At 47.0% G+C, this 18,661-nt stretch overlaps 1 protein-coding gene across 1 annotated transcript in view; it reads left to right on the forward strand.

The window, feature by feature from the left end:
• Nucleotides 1-7,055: 7,055 nt before the first annotated feature.
• The window catches only part of LOC138267038 (uncharacterized), a 252,245-nt gene continuing 240,639 nt past the window's right edge, over nt 7,056-18,661 (forward strand). The window contains exons 1-3 of the mRNA XM_069215886.1: nt 7,056-7,211; nt 9,361-9,494; nt 9,895-11,391. Of these exons, the coding sequence (XP_069071987.1) occupies nt 9,374-9,494; nt 9,895-11,391 (1,618 nt within the window). The 5' untranslated portion in view covers nt 7,056-7,211; nt 9,361-9,373. The remainder of the gene's footprint in view (nt 7,212-9,360; nt 9,495-9,894; nt 11,392-18,661) is intronic.

Below are 18,661 nucleotides of genomic sequence, written 5' to 3' on the forward strand. Positions count from 1 at the left end.
TCTCAGCCTCAAGAGGTAACTCTTTAGAAGTAGAAAGAAGGGAACAATATACATGATCTGATGCGGAAGACTGAGTCAAAGCTGACATGGCTCCGTCATGAGGCCATGAAGGGGCCTGAGTTTTTGGCTTAGTCGAAACAGAAGGACCCTCTTCCGTCAACTTGTCCTCCGGTAAAGGAACCAACCCCTATTTCTTGACAAAACACTCAAATTGCTGTGTGAGAGGCTTCAAGGCTGCCAACACAGCCTGGTTGATTTTATGCAGTACAGAAATTGCTAACGCCCTGCTGAGAGACTGCTGGACTGAGGAATTGATAACCTCAGACAGACCGTCTCCCAATTGAGGACCGAGGGCCTCCTCATAAACTTGCCCATACTTCTCCTCCTCAAAGGGCACCCACTCGGTCATTGTGAATATATTATGCTGAGCAAAACAAATATGAGAATAACACCAGTTAGACCACTGGAATAAAAAGGGGGGGGCACCCAGGGGACAAAGGAAAATGGCCTTGAGACGGCGACTCCTCAGCCACGAAGCTGTGTAACAATTATTGCAGCCCCCTTATATGCATGCAGAGGGCGTCAGAGAGAGCCACTAGAAATACCAATCGGATGATAATTAGAGCGTGCACACCGCTCAAGAAGCAGGGCTTGCCCTGTTATTGCAGCCAGAGCTTGGCGTCTACTCCGTTGACAGGCACATCAGGAATGCAATAAACGTGTGATTCCGACATCCTGTTAATGGTCGGGAGGAGGAGAAACTGACAAAGGAATGCGCATAGCCCAAACCTACCAAAACCGCTAATTGGGCTACGTGCACCTTCCCTGCTCTCCGCCCCGGGCCCTATAAGGGAAAGGCGCGGAGGGAGTAATGTAAGCGCCGTGCACCACTGGGCAAAAGCCCAATATAGGGCCGGAGACCCCAAGACAATACAAGAAAACTTACCTGTAAGGCCGGCAGGCGTGGATGAGTCGTGCGGGCGTTTCGATCCTGCCCGTCGGCGGAGAATGCCAAGTATGAAAACAAAGATCACTGCGGCAACAAACATGCACCGCCTAAGCAACCCAGCCAAAGAAGATTACCACTAGAGCGCAAATGACATTAGCACTTATTGGTAAGACCAAATAAGGGACATCACCAAACGTGAGTGAGAGTACTTAACTTGCTCAGGAGAAGCAAAGAAAGAGGAGTTCTGGCTGACGTTGTGGACGCTAATAGGGTCTATGGTTGATGGACATGTTGACTAAAGCATGTTGGGAAATGTAGTTTGAGTTACTCTGTTTTTTGATTGGCTGCTGTAAATTTGAGTAGTAAAGAAACAGAAGCATAATCGGAGCCTCCGGTCCTGCCATAGAAAGAAAAATGTCCTAACTTTCGTGAAGGAAAATTTCAATTCTATTAAGGACACGGAGGCAAGGATTATGCAGTCCTTTCTTCACTTTATTATAATCAGCAAGTTCAAAGTTCAACACTAATAAAAAACATTTAAACTTCAAGTCCCATGATACCAAACACAAAACCATGACAACCAGTAACCCAATCCACTGTCCATAACAGAGTGTATATAAATAGCTGCCGGATGCAGTCCTTCCTCTTCTTCACTGAAGGAAGTTAAGGAAGTTGTGATCTCAATCACCTTTGGAATCACCTCCTACGAAATAAAGAAGTGATCAGAAACACAGAAACAAGGTAATGCAAGAACAAACCAATCCCACAAGAACACATCATCAGCTGTAAGCAAAAAAGAGAATCAATGTGATAACCTAATCTATATCAAGATCAGAAAAATCAGCCACAAACATTACATTATAGCCAAAAGCTCAAAGAGAGTGGAAAAAATACAACTGACCTGTAAGCGGAAGAATCCACCCAAAGAACATGAACTAAAATAAACCATCTTTGGGCGGGTAATACTGTCACAGTTTGAGGGAGGGATAATCCTCGCCTCCGTGTCCTTAATAGAATTGAAACTTTCCATCACGAACGGTAGGAAATTTTTCATTCTATATCAGGACCGGAGGAGAGGATTATGCAAGTTCTAAGCTTCCTCACCACTAGTGAATAGGTTTGAAGTAAAACCACTTGAAAACTAATTCAGAGGACCAATTAACTGCATTCATAATGTCCTCTAATCTACCATCTACTTGAATGGCCCTAGAACACCTGATATAGGGTGTTGATGTCATTAGACCACACCCCTTCTCATTACAGAGATGCACATCACCTAATATGCTTAATTGGTAGTAGGCTTTCGAGCCTATACAGCTTGGAGTAAGACAACATGCATAAAGAGGATGATGTGGTCAAAATACTCATTTGCCTAATAATTCTGCACTCCCTGTATATATACCGACAATCATAGAAAGAGGGACCGGGAGTTTTATGGTCCAGTGTACAGTCTCCCCAATGATGAAACCAGACATCCAATGTGATGCTTGAGGGTTCTGCTCCTGTTAATAAATAGGTTTCTTTCCCTACGTTAGCTTGGAACAGTGTACTCTTTTATCTTTATATATATATATATATATATATATATATATATATATATATACACACACACTCTGTTATAGACAGTGGATTGGGTTACTGGTTGCCATGGTTATGTGTTTGGTACCATGGGACTTGAAGTTGACACGTTTTTTATTAGTGTTGAACTTTGAACTTGCTGATTATGATAAAGTGAAGAAAGGACTGCATAATCCTCGCCTCCGGTCCTGATATTGAATTAAAAGCTCTTGTCGCGTATGCTCAAAAAATGTTCACTCTTGTCAATCCTGTGAGTATGACGTGTTAAAAGGTGACACTAATAATATCCATGGAGGTCCATAATATAGCTTCTGTGTCTGCTGCTGTTTTAATAAAGGATGACACATGTAGTTATAGAAATTAACCCCTTCTGTGCCGCGGACGTAATTGTTACGTCCTGCGGCACAGTGCTGCTGTGCCCAGGACATAACCATTACGTCCTGGGCACACAGCCCAGAGGGAGCGCTAGCGCTCCCTCTGTGGGGTCCCCCCCCAAGTCAGGGATGGTAGGGGAAGCCCTTCCCCTTCCATCCCCGACCCCCCCCACCCCTGTGACGTCAGCTGATTGTCACAGAGCCTCCCCCATCGCGCTGGAAGCTGAGCTTCCAGCGCGATCAGAAGAGAAATGCTTTGCATTTCTCTTCCGATCACGTGGGGGAGGCCGAGAGAGGCTTCAAAGGGAAGGAAATGTATTTCCTTCTCTTTGAAGTCTCTCTCTGTGTTTTGGCAGCCGGATTGAAAGCAATCCGGCTGTCAAAACGCCCACTAGACACCAGGGATGTGTTTTTTAGAAAGGAAATTGGTATAAGGGAGCGACCCCTTGGGCAAGGGTCGCTCCCAGGGCGGGGCATTTTTTTTTTAAAGGCCTTTTCTGCCCCCCCTGGGGGCAAAAACCTCTAGGCACCAGGGATAAAAAAAAATTGTTTTGTTTTTGTTCAGTTTTTTGTTTTAGGTGTGGGGAGCGACCCCTTAGGCAAGGGTCGCTCCCATAGGGGGCAAATTATATTTAGGCCATTTCTGACCCCCTTGGGGGAAGATTGGCCTATTTTTATGAGGCCAATCTGCCCCCCTTGGGGGCAGAAACCACTAGACACCAGGGAGTTATTTTTTGTTCGTGAATTTCACGTAAGGGGAGCGACCCTTTAGGCAAGGGTCGTTCCCCTGGGGGGCAAATTTATTTTAGGCCATTTCTGCCCCCCAGGGGGGCAGAAACCACTAGGCACCGGGGATTTTTTGTTGTTGTTGTTGTTTTACAGATGGGGAGCGACCCCTTAGGCAAAGGTTGCTCCCCTGGAGGGGCAAATTGTATTTAGGCCATTTCTGCCTGCTTTGGGGGCAGATCGGACGATTTTAGGTCAATCTGCCCCCCAAGTGGGGCAGAAACCACTAGGCACCAGGGATCTTTTGTTTTTGCGCCGTCAGGCAAGGGGAGCGACCCCGTAGGCAAGGGTCGCTCCCTGGGGGCACATATATTTTAGGCCATTTCTGCACCCCCTGGGGGCAGATCGGCCTATTGGTATTAGGCCGATCTGCCCCCGGGGGGGGGGGGGGGGAGGCAGAATCTTCTAGGCGCCAGGGCAATTTTTATTTTAGTTTTTTAGAGATGGGGAGCGACCCCTTAGGCAAGGGTCGCTCCCCTGGAGGGGCAAATTGTATTTAGGCCATTTCTGCCCGCTTTGGGGGCAGATCAGCCAATTTTAGGTCAATCTGCCCCCAACGGGGGCAGAAACCACTAGCCACCAGGGATCTTTTTTTTTGCGCCGTCACGCAAGGGGAGCGACCCCCGTAGGCAAGGGTCGCTCCCGGGGGGGGGGGGAATTTATTTTAGGCCATTTCTGCCCCCCATGAAACCTTTAGGCGCCAGGGCTAATTCTTTTTTGTGTTTTTTTTTGTTGTTTGTTTGTTTTTTTAGAGATGGGGAGCGACCCCTTAGGCAAGGGTCTCTCCCCTGGAGGGGCAAATTGTATTTAGACCATTTCTGCCCCCCCTCGGAGCAAATCGGCAAATTTTAGGTACTGGGGATCTTTTTTTTTTTTTTTGCGCCGTCACGCAAGGGGAGCGACCCCGTAGGCAAGGGTCGCTCCCCGGGGGGAGGAGGGGGGGGGGGGGGGTGAGAGGGCAAATTTATTTTAGGCCATTTTTGCCTCCCTGGGGCCAAAATCCACAGGTAGGCACTTGGCAAAAAACACCTCTGTTTTCTGTGAAAAAATGTGATGTGTCCACGTTGTGTTTTGGACCATTTCCTTTCGTGGATGCTAGGCCCACCCACACAAGTGAGGTACCATTTTTATCGGGAAACTTGGGGGAACGCTGGGTGGAAGGACATTTGTGGCTCCTCTCAGATTCCAGAACTTTCTGTCACCGAAATGAGAGGAAAAGGTGTTTTTTGGGCCAAATTTTTAGGTTTGCAAAGGATTCTGGGTAACAGAACCTGGTCAGGGCCCCACAAGTCACCCCATCTTGGATTCCCCTAGGGGTCTAGTTTTCAGAAATATGCTGGTTTGCTAGGTTTCCCCAGGTGCCGGCTGAGATAGAGGCCAAAATCCACAGGTAGGCACTGTTTTCTGTGAAAAAATGTGATGTGTCCATGTTGTATTTTGGGCCATTTCCTTTCATGGGCGCTAGGCAATTTGTGGCTCCTCTTAGATTCCAGAACTTTCTGTCACCAAAATGTGAGGAAAATGTGTTTTTTTAGCCAAAGTTTGCAAAGGATTCTGGGTAACAGAACCTGCTCAGAGCCCCACAAGTCACCCCATCTTGGATTCCCCTAGGTCTCTAGTTTTCAAAAATGCTGAGGTTTGGTAGGTTTCCCTAGGTGCCGGCTGAGCTAGAGGCCAAAATCTACAGGTAGGCACTTTGCAAAAAACACCTCTGTTTTCTGTCAAAAAATGGGATGTGTCCACATTGTGTTTTAGGGCATTTCCTGTCGTGGGCGCTAGGCCTATCCACACAAGTGAGGTATCATTTTTATCGGGAGACTTGGGGGAACGCTGGGTGGAAGGAAATTTGTGGCTCCTCCCAGATTCCAGAACCTTCTGTCACCGAAATGTGAGGAAAATGTGTTTTTTAGCCAAATTTTGAGGTTTGCAAAGGATTATGGGTAACAGAACCTGGTCAGAGCCCCACAAGTCACCCCATCTTGGATTCCCCTAGGTCTCAAGTTTAAAAAAATGCACAGGTTTGGTAGGTTTCCCTAGGTGCAGGCTGAGCTAGAGGCCAAAATGTACAGGTAGGCACTTTATAAAAAACACCTCTGTTTTCTGTAAAAAAAAATGGGATGTGTCCACGTTGTGTTTTGGCGCATTTCCTATCGCGGGAGCTGGGCCTACCCACACAAGTGAGGTATCATTTTTATCGGAAGACTTGGGGGAACATAGAATAGCAAAACAAGTATTATTGCCCCTTGTCTTTCTCTACATTTTTTCCTTCCAAATATAAGAGAGTGTGTAAAAAAGACGTCTATTTGAGAAATGCCCTGTAATTCACATGCTAGTATGGGCACACCGGAATTCAGAGATGTGCAAATAACCACTGCTACTCAACACCTTATCTTGTGCCCATTTTGGAAATACAAAGGTTTATTGGCTCTGGGTGCCTAGGGTTCTTAATGAACCTACAAGCCCTATATATCCCCGCAACCAGAAGAGTCCAGCAGACGTAATGGTATATTGCTTGAAAAAATCTGACATTGCAGGGAAAAATTACAGAGTAAAACGTAGAGAAAAATTGCAGATATTTTCACCTCAATTTCAATATTTGTTTTTTTCAGTTGTTATTTTCTGTAGGAAACCCTTGTAGGATCTACACAAATTACCCCTTGCTGAATTCAGAATTCTGTCTACTTTTCAGAAATGTTTCGGTTTCTTGGATCCAGCATTGGTTTCATGCCCATTTCTGTCACTGAAAGGAAGGAGGCTGAAAGCACAAAATAAATCGTAAAAATGGGGTATGTCCCAGTAAAATGGCAAAATTGTGTTGAAAAATTGGGTTTTCTGATTCAAGTCTGCCTGTTCCTGAAAGCTGGGAAGCTGGTGATTTTAGCACCGCAAACCCTTTGTTGATGCCATTTTCAGGGAAAAAAACACAAGCCTTCTTCTGCATCCCCTTTTTCTGAAAAATACATTTTCACTGTATTTTGGCTTATTTCTTGGCCTCCTTCTGGGGAAACCACAAAGTCTGGGTACCTCTGGAATCCCTAGGATGTTAGAAAAAAAGGACGCAAATTTGGCGTGGGTAGCTTATTTGAACATAAAGTTATGAGGGCCTAAGCTCGAACTGCCCTAAATAGCTAAAAATAGGCTCGGCACAGGAGGGGGGAAAGGCCTGGCAGCGAAGGGGTTAAACTTTTCCTCATTCATACTGCTACAGTTGAATGAAAAGCATTATACCCGCAACCATCTTAAAATGGCGGTCAGCATGCCATACATTAGGCGGCCATTAAGAAGATGTAGTCCTCTTTCTATGCACACTACTTTGTGAAGGGCTGCAGGCAGTGCGCCGATTGGTCGAGAGGCCCCCTGTTGGCTTCGGGAGGGGGCTCGGAGGCTCAAGGGGTGACCGTGCGCAGCGTTAAATCGTGACGCCTGGCGCGCGCCCCGTACCAGTGCGTGAAGGGATTCCATCTAGCGGTCGCACGGAGAAGGGAAAAAAAAGTCGGTGGACAGTTCGGGGTTACCGTTCAACGGTAAGATTTCAATTTTGCGCGGCGTAACGGCCTGTTTTTGATGTACGGGAGTGTACTGTCCCTGGGAGCCGGTTAAGTCCGTTTGGTCTCTTATTCCTCTGCTAACGTCTGGAGCGGGTCGCGTGCCATCGCCCGCCCTTTAACACCGTCCAAAATCCCGCTTCAGTCCCGTTGCAGCGCAGATGTGTCCGTTGCCTGGCTTCTCATGGGAGCCGCGTGTTCCTGTCCTCAGGCGCGCGGGGCCTCTCATTTGTTGGGGTTGGGAGCTCGCGCTGCTGAGGCCCAGAGCTGCGGCACGCGCCGTTTGGCGGGAAAAGCACCCGCCCCCTTCAGTCGCTTCGGTGCGCGCGGCCTTTCGCGCCAAGCGGACGCAGGCAGCGCGCGCTACGCAGAGGGGGCTCCTCGCGCAAGCAAAATGGCGACGGCCAGGCCTGCGAAGAAAATGGTGTCTGGCGCTCGCAATTGATGTATACGTGGGACCAGTGCCCACGCCTTGGTCACTGCAAGTGTAGCATAAAAAAAAACACTGGTGCAGGTAACAACGAAAATATAGTGTCAGTCTTCTATTATAGCGGCCCCTCTCGGGCTGCAAGTACAAAATCGGCATTGTAGCGCAGTGGTGAGACCTGTTGGTTTTACCCACAGCTTATAGCCATGCTGTCGATGTAGATAGTGGCTTGAGAATGCGTCCACTCTATAAGTGCTTCACACAAAAGAAAAAAGTAGCTCGTTAAAAGTGAGAAATTAAACCTAGAGATGCCAATCGAATACCATGAAAGGAAGGTAAATAAGAATCCGGCACATACATGAGTGGCGGGAAGAACACTCAGTGGTAAGCAATGAATAGGCTTCAAGTCCCTTTGTGTTCTCGGTAAAGCACAATACGCCTTGCAATAGATGGCGTATGTGCTGTTCATTCGGCCTGACCTAAAAAGCACGCCAATAACTTTCTTTTCTTCCTTCCTTCCTTCCAACTTACAGATGCATCTAAACGTCCATTAAGAGGGTTATAAATAACTAAAGCATAGGCATCACTGATACAGTACTAATCTAATGGCCTCCCGCGCACCATCAAATTGTCTCCCGAGCAGCATGTTAGGGACACAACTTGAGGTACTTGCACTCACTCTTGCCACCTACCCTGGGGAGAGCTGAGCTTCTCCCAAACTCCAGTGAGATGCCTAAAGTGCCTTAACCAGGCCCCAGAGGCTCCCCTTTGTGCAGGACTGTGCCAACCCTTTCCTTAAAGGACTGAGCCCTGTTAGCAGATCCTTCCCCCATCAGCCCAGCAATGATATGTGCTTCACCAGTGTGGAGCAGTTGGTAGGTGGAATATCTGAAGCCTCTGCAGAAGCTACAGAACAAGGCCTTAAGGATAGCAGCAGGTGCTACTTGCTCTGCAACGCGGAGATCTGGGTGTTTGAGATGTTGGACGACCATCTCCATGAACTCGATTAGAAATTCTACAGCGGACTAGATCAAAAAGAACCTGCTGACATTTCTGCAAACGCTTTTGATAGCTATTCGCGGCACATCACAGCGCTGACCATGTGAATCAAATTCACTTGTTACATGGTGTGTCAGATGAATAAGTAACCTAATCAGTGAAATTCAAAATTAATGTGGAGTAATGAGCCTCAGTATCCAAAACACTGCTGTGAGAAGGAATCTGACAGCCAGAGAAGACGACAGGCACGCAGCAGATCCCTTGTCAGCCCACACCCACTCCTTACCTCTTGCTCCCCCCAAGAGTCTCCATAACCTTTTTAATGCTATACGCCCCTCCCATATATGAATAACTACTGCCATGGCATTTCGTTTCAGACCAAGGCTTGATGAAGGGAAAGCTTTTACTAAAATACCATAACTGATTGGCCTGCACTGCAAAACACAGTATTGCAAAACAGATACTTAAGGCCTTGTCTCCTTGGGGCCTTTTTTTAAGGCCAGCCGTCTAATCTGTTTACACTGCATTTAATTAATTTTTTGTTTTGTTAAATGCTTATGCCGATTTAAAATATATATTTGAAGCTCTACACTAATTTAAGAGAGCATTGCACTTGTTTCTGGGAACAGGGCTGCATGTGTAAAACTAAGAATGGTAGCTTTATTTTCCTACAAAGCTTAGGCTAATTTATATTTTCTTCAGTGTACATCCAGAAATGGCCGCTAAACGAATGACAAGGGAGATATTTGATGCCGTCGTGCAAGAGAAAGTCAGGAAATATCGGATTACCAGGGATGAAGCCATTGAAGAAACACTACACGAGTTGAAAGTACAAGGTGACTAGTATAAATATTTTGGGGAGGGAGCTTATTGGTTTTTTTGGTGGGGGGGCGTTAAAGTTATGCCTTTCCCAGAGTCAACTCATCTCCCCCCCGCCCCCCTTTTTTTTTTTGGTGATCTTGCTTTTTTCATTTTGAAGAGGGTAATAACTCAAAACTACTGTCACGTACAACATGTTTTAAACACATCTGTATTGGTAGTGTCTTGCCTCACCTTTAATGTCTTAGTCCTCACCTGGCCCAACATTTTTACCGTTGTTAGAACAATGGCATTACAACATGCTTAAATATACAGCAGCATGCATATTACAGTCAGAAATGCTCAGTTTATTTATAAAAGTACACTACATTCTGTGTGTTTAAGCAAATTCATTGTTTTCTTTTATTTAATTTTAAGCTGGCGTCCCTAGGCCAAGTTCCAGGACTGAGAGGTATGAAGATTATCCAGAACCTGAAAGATATGGCCGTGAGGGACCAGTACGCAGTGAGCATGATGATCCAATGCGTGATGCTCCCCTGCGGAGCCCTCGTGATAGTGGGAGCTGGAGAGAAGATTCTAGAAGGGATTCATTCACTGTTCCTCCAGTGCGAGAATATGAAAGTGGCCCATTTGATTCTTTCACTGAACGCAGAAGATCTAGAAGCCCTCCAACCATAGCGAAGGATTACCTGCCAGAACGTGGGTTTCGTTCGAAGTTTGACAGAGAGGACCTCCCCAGGTCTCGAGATGCATTATATGCTCGTGAACCCGAGTTTCGCGAACCAGAGTTTCGCGAACCTCGTGTCCCCCCTCCACGTCGAGAGTACAGTCCACGAAGGTCACCCCCACGTGCTTTTGTGCCACCTCCTGTATATGATGAATTTCGTCCCCGGGGTCCCAGAGAAGAATTTGTCGATAGAGGACCTGAGCGGTTTGATCACCCAGGCCCTATTGCCCATGAGTTCAGATCTCCGAGGGGGAGAGATGCGGTACCAATGCGAGGACGTGGGGCCACACGGGGTAGAGGTCTTATGCGTGGAGAGGGTATAGTCCCACGCGGTCGTGGGTCGAAGATAGGACCACCAGGTCGAGGAGGAGCAGTGGGAGTCGCAAGAGGCAGAGGGGCAGCTGCTGCGAAGATTACAAGACCGCCTGTTAAAGAGCCTATAATAGATTTGAATGACAATCACAACATTTTTCACAAGAATGGTAATCAGTTGATACGATGGGCTGGGTTTGACTCTATTCGAGTGGGCAATGAGTACCTGAATGAACAGGAACTGTTGTTTCAACGTGACACAGAAACTTGTTCTAAAGCAGTTACAGCTTTTAAAATCTTCCTCACTCAAGCTTTCAGAGATTACTGCTTCTTCTTGGCAAAAGACTTGAAACACCCAGTGCTAAAAAGTCCTAGAATAGATAATGAACTTCTGAACCTGCTGGTAGATAAAAATGCTGTGAAAACAAAGAACTGCTTTTTCGAAATAATAAGGCCTTATGATGGAGGAATGAGGAAGATGCAGACTGGCATTCTGAAGAGCATTATTCCTCTACTTATGGCTTGCAACAACTACGAGCTGAGACAAAAGTCGGGCTATGAAGGGTCAGGAGGCATATCAATTGCCTTTGAGAAGAATATTTCTTTATGCCGCCAGTCCCTTGTCCTTCTTGGACAAACATTTGCCCTAGGAACATCGATCAGGCAGGAAAAAATTCTAGAATCGATAGGTCTACAGGGTATGGCACCAAATCCCAATGATTACCCAAACCTCAAGGATTCCTTCTTATTTGGGAAGGAGTATATGACCCATTTGAAAGCTTGGCTAACAAAAAGTGGTTATCCAATCCACATGGCTCCTATGCCTGTAAAGGAAGAGAAAGTCCCAGACGTAAAGATCAAGAAGGAAAGCAAAGGTAAGTGCTTTTGTCAATGTTTTATTTTGTCTGTCTTTGCACATAAAATGGATTCAGATGTTTGTATGTGTTTAGCTGGGAGGTAACGCACTTAAGATGTGTTGGATTCTCTCCTTGTTTTAGCTTTGCGTTATGCATGGACACTTGAAGTATGTCACCGTATACCTAATACAAGGCCACTGGGGTTATGTGATCGTGCTTTATGTAATTGCTACTTTTGCCACATAATACATCACTCTGTTGCACAATTAGCAGACTTTATATGTATGTATATATATGTGTGTGTGTGTGTATAATATATATATATATATATATATATATATATATATATATATATATATATATATATAGTTGGCTCTGTATGTACTATTTCAAAGTAAGAAATAGCATGCACAGAGTCCAAGGGTTCCCCATAGAGGTAAGATAGTGGCAAAAAGAGAATTCTAATGCTCTATTTTGTGGTAGTGTGGTCGAGCAGTAGGCTTATCAGAGGGTAGTGTTAAGCATTTGTTGTACATACACAGGCAATAAATGAGGAACACACACTCAGACTTACTCCAGGCCAATAGGTTTTTATATTGAAAAATATATTTTCTTAGTTTATTAAGAACCACAGGTTCAAGATTTACAATCAATACTTTAAATGAAAGGTGCTTCACTCAGGTATCATAGGAACTTTGAATCAGCAAAATAGCATGTACAGTTTTGTCAAAAATGGCAATTAGCTATTTTAAAACTAGACATTGCAAGTGTCAACAGTTCCTGGGGGAGGTAAGTATTTGTTAGTTTTGCAGGTAAGTAAACCACCTACAGGGTTAAAAGTTGGGTCCAAGGTAGCCCACCGTTGGGGGTTCAGGTCAACCCCAAAGTTACCCCACCAGCGGCTCAGGGCCGGTCAGGTCCAGAGGTCAAAGTGGTGCCCAAAACACATAGGCTTCAATAGAGAAGGGGGTGCCCCGGTTCCAGTCTGCCAGCAGGTAAGTACCCGCGACTTCGGAGGGCAGACCAGGGTTTTTTTTGTAGGGCACCGGGGGGACACAACTCAGCACAGAAAGTACACCCTCAGCGGCCGAGTGCAGTGTGCAAACAGATGTCTGGTTCGCAGTAGGTTTCAATGGGAGACCCAGGGGTCTCTTCAGTGAAGCAGGCAAAGGGGGGGGGGGGCTCCTTGGGGGTAGCCACCACCTGGGCAAGGGAGAGGGCCTATATCATCACAAATGGTGTGGGGTAGTAGGAACTGAAGGTAAGACTAGGTCAGTCTTTTTTCAGTGGTATTAGTAAGGTCACTTTAGATCCTCGGGTAGGGAAGTCATAGTTGGAAAATGTCCAAGCTAGGGGGTGCTGTGTTGTCCTACAGGGGGAAGGGGGGTTTCCCTTACGGACTAGGTGGTCTCACACACATAGTGTCTTGCTTCATCATATGACCACCTAGCCCCACCCAAGTAAGATGGTACTACTTGGGCGGACTCAACCTCTTGGTTAAAAGAACCAGAGGGAGTGCTGAAATTAAACTGACTGGATAGTTACATTGATCCAGAAGGGGTGAATAATAAAATTACCAAACATGTCACCAGTGGCAACTGCTAGTTTTAATAAAGGTGCATGCTGGTAAGACTAAAACCAAGGGGGAGAGGCTCGTTGGAGAATGTCTCTTGGAGTCTAAAAAGAAAAATGAATGACCAACATGTTTCTGCCCTCACTAAGTGCTGGTAGGTCAGGGGCATTCGTCAGGGTCGGAGCACACGCAGTAAGTGGGGTGCTCAACTGTGAAAAAAGTGTAAGGCCTACCTGAACGGGTAGTTCACGGTGGGGTAGGCCTGTAGTAGATATCAATAAATAAATAAATAAGCCACTATTAATTCAGAATATATTCAGAGTGAAAGAACCGTGGCAAACCACTGCAAAGCACACAACAATATGTGAACAAATGTGAAGGGCACTCACACACACATGCAAAAGTGACTTACCCCGGGGTAGGGGGCAATCTGCCTCTGGTCTGGCTAGTGCCGGGGAGGGGGTTTCCCTTGTAGTCACACTCTGAGGAGATAGAGGGTTTAGCAAGGAAAAAGTGGAGGGTAAAGAAATAAGGTAAGGATGCACAAGACCTAAAGGAGAAAAGTGAACCAAGGAAAGGAAATAAAGAAAGAAATAAACAAAGGAACCAAGCTTAGAACAAGGGAAAGGAACACGGGAAGAGAGAAAAGACAAGAAAGAAGGAAGATGAAAAAGGAAGAAAGGGGTTAGAGGGGGAGCTAAAGGCTACAGCAGGGAGGGGAGACAGGGATTAAAAAGGAAAAAGGCCCCAAAGGGGCCACACTTACCACTCCAAAGGGAATACCGTCGGGTGTATCAGGCGTCCTAGTTAGGAAACCACACCCCGAATCCGGCCGCACCCCCTAGGGGGTTGCGCCGGTGTGAAATGCTCGAATGCTCCAACCGCTCGTGGAACGCGGCCGTACATGATCAACTCGCGGGACCTCTGTGGTGTTGGGGCCCGCGGGGTTGATCGTGCCAGAAAGTAAAGTGCTGGGGCAGAGCGCTACCAACGCGGTGCGGTTGGCACGGGCGGGGAGCGCCCTGCGATGACGCGTCGCGGGAAGCGCAGCGCGTCCTGTGAGCACACGGGACTCTGGGAAATTGAGTCCCGTAGTGCAAGTGTAAGTCGTCCGACTTGGACAACTGAGTGAAGGGTGGTTGAGAAAAGGAAAAGGGGAACAGGGAAGGTGGGGGTGTGGGGGGGGGAAGGAAAAGAGGAAAAAAGGGGAGGGAACCGGGTGGACCGGGAGGAAAAGAAAGAGCAGACGAGAATAAGAAAGGGGGAAGGAAAAAAGAAAGGTGGAGGGCCTACACAGGCCCATTCAGGAAGAGAGAGGACTAATGGTTAGGAAGGGAAAGAGGGAGAAGCAAGAGGGAGCTGAAGGAAAGGACAGGGCAGAGGAAGAAGGGGGGACTAATGGTTAAGAGAGAGAGTGGGAAGCAGGAGGGAGCTAAAGGAAAGGACAGGGCAGGGGAAGAGGGGAATAGGGGGAGAGCAAGAAAAAAAAGAGTAGCAAGGGTAGGAGCAGAGATGAGACAAAGGCATGAGCAAAGATACAATATAACCGAGAAAAGGGCACAGTTACTATGGGGTGGGGGGGGGGTGTTGGTAAGGGGGGCACCAGGGGAGAGGAAGAATGGGAGGTTGGTGGGGGGGGGGGAGGGAAAAAAAGAAAAGAGAGAACAGGAAATACAAGGGAAGAGGAGACAGAAGACGTATGTATAGATAAAGAAACGAAAGGGTGTAGGAGGGGAGGGGACAATAGCTACGATGGCAGGGGTAGGGGAAATTACTCTGAAAAGTAGGGATGCTACCCAGGTCAAAGATAGCAACGCGGGGGATGGGTAGTGAATCCCCCCCGGTGGGGCATTTATAGGGCCGTAGAAGGAATCTCATATGGGCAAGGGGTCACCATGGTATTTTGTCATTATCTTAAAGCTGACCACTGGATATTGTCGTTCAATCCTCTGATGTCCGTTTGCAACCTCCATATCCACCTTTGTTCATATAATAAAAGTTTTTGTGTGGCATTAGTTGCTGTCGATTTTAGTTGGTCCAACACCACCCATTGCATGTGATCAGGATGGTGATTGCTAGAAATATAATGTTCGGTGAGTCTTGTGGCATCTCTCTTGCAGCGGATGGTGCTCCTATGCTCGCAGATGCGTGTACCCACTCTTCTTGTCATCCCAATGTATCTTTTATCACAGGGGCATGTGATCATATACACCACGTTTTTGCTGTTGCAGTTCGTTAATTGTCTAAGTTCCCAGGGCGTCCGTAGTCCCAAATCAAGTGTAAGTTTTTTTTTTTGTGGTAAATGCGCAGACACTGCAGCTGCCGCACGGAAAATGGCCTTTAGCGGGAGGAAGGTCCCAGAGTGTCCTTTGCTTGTTTGAGGTAAGGTTAACCCGTGGGCGGGTATGTACGATCATATCCCGAATACTTTTTGCTTTTTTATAAGCATTCATTGGGATCTGAAAGGGAAGACCCCCAGACGTGAGGATTTTCCAGTCTTCATTGAGTATCTTTTTGATCGTATTGGATGCTGGGTTGAATTTAGTCACACAGATCAAGGAGTCTTACTGGTTCTGCTGCTGGGATGCAGTAAAGTTTCCCTAGGGCTCACACAAGCACGTTTGTCAGCTCTCCTCAGTAGGTGGTCTGGGTATCCTCTTGCTCGAAGTTTGTGAGCTGCTGAGCATGCTTTTTGTAGTGTGTAGTTCGGTACAATTCCGCCAAAGGCGGAAATACTGCCCCACTGGGAAATTTTCCCTGAGGGAGTGTGGGTGGAAGCTCTGGAAAGGGGTTCAGGGTGTTTAACCAAGTGATGAAGGTGGTTGCTTCTTCCCTTGTGCCTCTCCAGATTATCAGGATGTCATCGATGTATCTTTTCCATAGCCTGATATGGTTGAAGCACGGATTCTCTTCAGTGAGAACCATTTCTTTCTCAAAGTGATCCATGTATAGGCATGCCAAGCTCGATGCGAAGGTGCTCCCCATGGAAGTACCCTGGATCTGTAAAAAGAAGTTCTTATCGAACTCAAAGAAATTCCTGGTGAGGGCCAGATGGGCTAAGTCCAGGATGAATTCTGGGGGGGTGATGTATTTCCTTGCACCCCTATTTAGTAGGTCACTGACCACTTCCAAAGTTGCTTCCTGTGGAATGTTGGTATATAGTGATTCCACATCCAGTGTCATGAGATGTTCTTTATCTTTGTCAAAATCTAGGGTATCGATAAGGGAGAGCACATCTGTTGTATCTTTGAGGTATGTGGGAATCAGTTTCACGAATGGTTGGAGGAACCAGTCGCAAAATTGGGACAGTGGTTCCAGGATGGAACCGATCCCGGAGACAATTGGTCTTCCCGGGGGTGGATGTTTATTTTTGTGGATTTTAGGCAAAATATAGAAGTATGGGGTTTTTGGGTTGGGTTGGATGAGGAAGGCGGCCTCATGTTTAGTGATCCAACCGTTGTTTATACCCTTCTGGATCAGGAAAGTGATCTCTTCCCTGACCTCTTCTGTCGGGTCCCTCGATAGTCTCTTATAATGATGGTCATTATTTAGTAGACGTAGACATTCAGTATTGTACATTACTGTGGGCATTATCACTATGGCACCACCTTTATCCGCTGGTTTAATGGTGATGGAAGAGTCATTGCTAAGGTTGTGGAGGGCTGTAAGTTCTTCGGTACTAATGTTGTGGAAGATCTCCCTTTGTGTGTTCTGCAGGTCGTCGATCCTCCTGCTCACTGACTTTTCAAATGGCAAAACTTCAGGTGGGAGGAGGGAGTGAACTTGGATTTGGGACGTAGCCCTGTGTTCTTTTCTTGTTCTGTATTGGATTCGGGGTTCATGAGAAAAAAGGTTCTTAGCCTAATCTTACGAAAGAATTCTGCTAGTTCTATCCTTAGTTTAAAGATGTCGAGTTTGGGGGTAGGAACAAAACCCAGACCTTTCTCTAGGGCTTGAAGCTCTAGCCAGACCAGAGGCAGATTGCCCCCTACCCCGGGGTAAGTCACTTTTGCATGTGTGTGTGAGTGCCCTTCACATTTGTTCACATATTGTTGTGTGCTTTGCAGTGGTTTGCCACGGTTCTTTCACTCTGAATATATTCTGAATTAATAGTGGCTTATTTATTGATATCTACTACAGGCCTACCCCACCGTGAACTACCCGTTCAGGTAGGCCTTACACTTTTTTCACAGTTGAGCACCCCACTTACTGCGTGTGCTCCGACCCTGACGAATGCCCCTGACCTACCAGCACTTAGTGAGGGCAGAAACATGTTGGTCATTCATTTTTCTTTTTAGACTCCAAGAGACATTATTCTCCAACAAGCCTCTCCCCCTTGGTTTTAGTCTTACCAGCATGCACCTTTATTAAAACTAGCAGTTGCCACTGGTGACATGTTTGGTAATTTTATTATTCACCCCTTCTGGATCAATGTAACTATCCAGTCAGTTTAATTTCAGCACTCCCTCTGGTTCTTTTAACCAAGAGGTTGAGTCCGCCCAAGTAGTACCATCTTACTTGGGTGGGGCTAGGTGGTCATATGATGAACCAAGACACTATTATGTGTGTGAGACCACCTAGTCCGTAAGGGAAACCCCCCTTCCCCCTGTAGGACAACACAGCACCCCCTAGCTTGGACATTTTCCAACTATGACTTCCCTACCTGAGGATCTAAAGTGACCTTACTAATACCACTGAAAAAAGACTGACCTAGTCTTACCTTCAGTTCCTACTACCCCACACCATTTGTGATGATATAATTTCTTTAGGGAGGCGGTGTGGGCTAGCAACACTCCCAGTGCTCTCCTTTTGTGTACATATCAAGGGAGAGGGCCACCTGGGGGTCTGATCCTTCAGGTCCTGGGGGCTGCAGGTGCAGTGTCTTTACCAGGCGTCTGGTTCTTAGAAACAGGCAGTCGCGGTCAGGGGGAGCCTCTGGATTCCCTCTGCAGGCGTCGCTGTGGGGGTTCAGGGGGGTCTACTCTGGCTACTCACAGAGTCGCAGTCGCCGGGGAGTCCTCCCTGTAGTGTTGGTTTTCCGCAGGTCGAGCCGGGGGCGTCGGGTGCAGAGTGGAAAGTCTCACGCTTCCGTCGGGGAAACGTGGAGTCCTTTAAAAGTTGTTTCTTTGTTGCAAGTTGTAGTTTCTTTGGAACAGGGCCGCTGTCCACGGGAATTCTTGTTCCTTTTAGATGCAGGGTAGTCCCCTGAGGCTTCAGAGGTCACTGGACCCTGGGGAGCGTGTCCCTGTTGCAGTTTTTCTCGAAGTGGGGAGACAGGCCGGTAGGGCTGGGGCCAAAGCAGTTGGTGTCTCAGTCTTCTCTGCAGGGCTTCAGGTCAGCAGACCTTCATCTTAGGTTGCAGGAATCTAGTTTCCTAGGTTCTGGGGGCCCCTAAATACTCAATTTAGGGGTGTGTTTAGGTCAATGGCTACTAGCCCCGAGGGTGGCTACACCCTCTTTGTGCCTCCTCCCTGAGGAGAGGGGGCACATTCCTATCCCTTTTGGGGGAATCTGCAAGATGGAGGATTTCTAAAAGTCAGTCACCTCAGCTCAGGATGCCTTAGGGGCTGTCCTGACTGGCCAGTGACGCCTCCTTGTTTTTCTCATCACTAGCTGGAATGCCCTGTGGCGCTGTAACAGAGGGGGTGATCCTTTGAGGCTCACCGCCAGGTGTTACAGTTCCTGCAGGGGGAGGTGAGAGGCACCTCCACACAG

This window comes from Pleurodeles waltl, chromosome 12 (assembly GCF_031143425.1).
Source record: "Pleurodeles waltl isolate 20211129_DDA chromosome 12, aPleWal1.hap1.20221129, whole genome shotgun sequence".
Lineage (NCBI taxonomy): Eukaryota > Metazoa > Chordata > Amphibia > Caudata > Salamandridae > Pleurodeles > Pleurodeles waltl.